This window comes from Penaeus japonicus, unplaced genomic scaffold, assembly GCF_977035675.1.
Source record: "Penaeus japonicus unplaced genomic scaffold, GWHDUDI00000001_assembly GWHDUDI00000017, whole genome shotgun sequence".
Taxonomy (NCBI): domain Eukaryota; kingdom Metazoa; phylum Arthropoda; class Malacostraca; order Decapoda; family Penaeidae; genus Penaeus; species Penaeus japonicus.
The window spans coordinates 18690175-18692674 of record NW_028234419.1 but is presented as its reverse complement, the minus strand read 5'-3'; the positions used below and the strand labels follow the sequence as shown (position 1 = coordinate 18692674).

At 38.0% G+C, this 2500-nt stretch overlaps 1 protein-coding gene across 1 annotated transcript in view; it reads right to left on the bottom strand.

Moving 5' to 3' along the window:
- LOC122252707 (zwei Ig domain protein zig-8) overlaps positions 1 to 2500 on the bottom strand; it is a 40790-nt gene that overhangs the window by 7801 nt on the left and 30489 nt on the right. Inside the window, exons 5-6 of the mRNA XM_086546070.1 lie at positions 2261 to 2388; positions 1 to 89 (exon numbers count right to left, since the gene is read on the bottom strand). The exon at positions 1 to 89 is cut by the window's left edge and continues 80 nt beyond it. Of these exons, the coding sequence (XP_086402196.1) occupies positions 1 to 89; positions 2261 to 2388 (217 nt within the window). The remainder of the gene's footprint in view (positions 90 to 2260; positions 2389 to 2500) is intronic.

Genomic DNA, 2500 nt, shown 5'->3' with positions numbered 1-2500 from the left:
GCATGCTGTATGAGGAGACGCGACGAGGTGTCGTGCCCCTGCTCCGTCAGCACGGTCACGTCGCCGCGCTCGTTGTCGTAACTCAGCAGCTGTGGGCAGTGGCGACACAGGGTCAGCATTGGGTAGGAGAGTGAGCGGTGGTATATATATATATATATATATATATATATATATATATATATATATATATATATATATACATATATGTATATCTATATCTATATATATATATACACACACAGTTGTCACACATGGTGGATGTGACTCTAAGGAAACAATATTATTGCACTGCAAAAGCAGACATCAGAGACATGCAGTATAATTGCTAAACTAACTGACGTAAGCAGCTGTCTGTTGTGCGACCAAAGTGAATAAAAAGACAAAAGAAATTGTGGCCGTAAAAGAAAAGTGCATCCCCTGATGAGGTGTATTCGATCAAAGAAAGAAAGTTGCAAGACCAGTGATGTCCAGCACAGGGGGACTTAGAGATAATTGAATATATGTAAGTTCGCCGACGCCCACTCGAAGTTGGTGGGAAGGCTGGAGCCCAACCGGCAAACATCTTTTGTCAGAAGTAATGAAGGGAAAACGCTGCAAAGTGGCACTTGAATACGTGCTCATGGATAATTGGAGAAAGCTGTTATTTAACGAAGCGAGTCAATGCTTTGTTTACACCAACGTAGCCATCATTTTAGGATAATTACAGGAGAGCCACCTAGCGGATGTCACTTCAAATAAAACGTCAAACATGTTGAAAAAAGGTTTTCGTGGGGATTGCATTAGGTATCACGATATCGGTTCCTTACAACCAGTTGATAGCAGGATGAGCTCGTAACCTTGCATTAAGATCCTTCAAAGGAAAGATATCCCAGCGGTAGGAGAGCGAAATCTTGAAGGCTCAGGGATTTTCCCAGAAGGACTTGGCCTCATGCCATTTATCCAAAAAGGTGGAAAAGTTCATGTCCCAGAAGCATATAAAAGTACTACGGTGGCTTGGGAACAGTCCAGACAGTCCGGGCGATAGAGAGTCTCTGCTCAATTTGTAAAAGTCGTCTGTGCAGATTGGACTCTATGGTCAGAGAAAGGTTTGTTAGAGCTGGGATTCAGACGGGGCAGCAAGACCCAAGAATCATTAGGGACTATTCTAGAGCTGCCGATTCGATGCCAGTCCGACTTCAAATACTGATGAGGCACAAACGGGGTCATATCATGTTTTGAAATGTCAGATCATGAGAAATAATTTCAATTTCTGTTTGATTTTACGACGTTTTTCAGTCAAGGTGTGTGTGTATGTGTGTGTGTGTGTGTGTGTGTGTGTGTGTGTGTGTGTGTGTGTGTGTGTGTGTGTGTGTGTGTGTGTTATATATATATATATATATATATATATATATATATGTATATACAGACACACACACACACACACATACACATGTATATATACATTATTACTGTGGATACTTTTTTTTCATATATGAATGTAGGCATAGAATCATATATATATATATATATATATATATATATATATATATATATATATATATATGAATGTATTGTGCATAGATGTATATATATTATATATAATATAATATATATATATATATATATATATATATATATATATATATATATATATGACTCTAATATACATTCATATACAAACAAACTGTAAGCATCCAGAGTAATATAACCCCTATAAAGCAAACGGAGAATAAAGAAGCTTGTTACTTTTTGCATGTAAATTTCGGCCTCTCGGGAACGGGTCTTTCGTTGTTCAAAAGGCTGGAATAATGTTGGGGGAGATCCAGAGGACTCGGGAAACGGGCTGGAAAATACATAACACACTGAGGTTCTTGGCAGCGGAGGGGCTGTTTCTACGTTTTATTGTTGTTATTATCCTTATTGTTCTTCTTTCATTTCTTTTCTGTTTTCTTTTTTCTTTATTTTTTTTCCTTTTTATTCTTTTCTGGTATTTACTTTTCTTAAACTTACCTTTATTTATCCTTATCTATGAAAGTAACAATAAACCTTAAGAATTAAAAAAAAGACTATATAAGAAAAGAAAAACCCACAATAATGCTTTCTAAAATCTCACAATCTCAAAAAAAAAAAAAAAAAAAAAAAAAGAGAGAGAAAAAACAAACTACATACTAAATCTTCGAAAAAAAGCAAACACAAACAACATAAAAAAAAAGAAAAAAAAAAGACGAAGACGAATAAGAGGAAATAAACCACACAGAAGCCCCTGCCCCTGAACTCTCACCTCCTCGTTGTGGTACCAGAAGATGTAGGGCGGGGGTTCCGGGCTGTACTTGACGAGGCAGGTCAGGTTGATCGCTGAGCCTGCGTTGATGTACAGGTCGGGGCCGCCGAACACGGTCGTCTGCGGCTCTGGGGTGGGAGGGGGGGGAGAGAGATGGGGAGGGGGGCTTAGGCGCTTTAGATATGAATTTGTAAGCAGATGTAAATGTATACATACTTATGAATATAACATGCACTTATA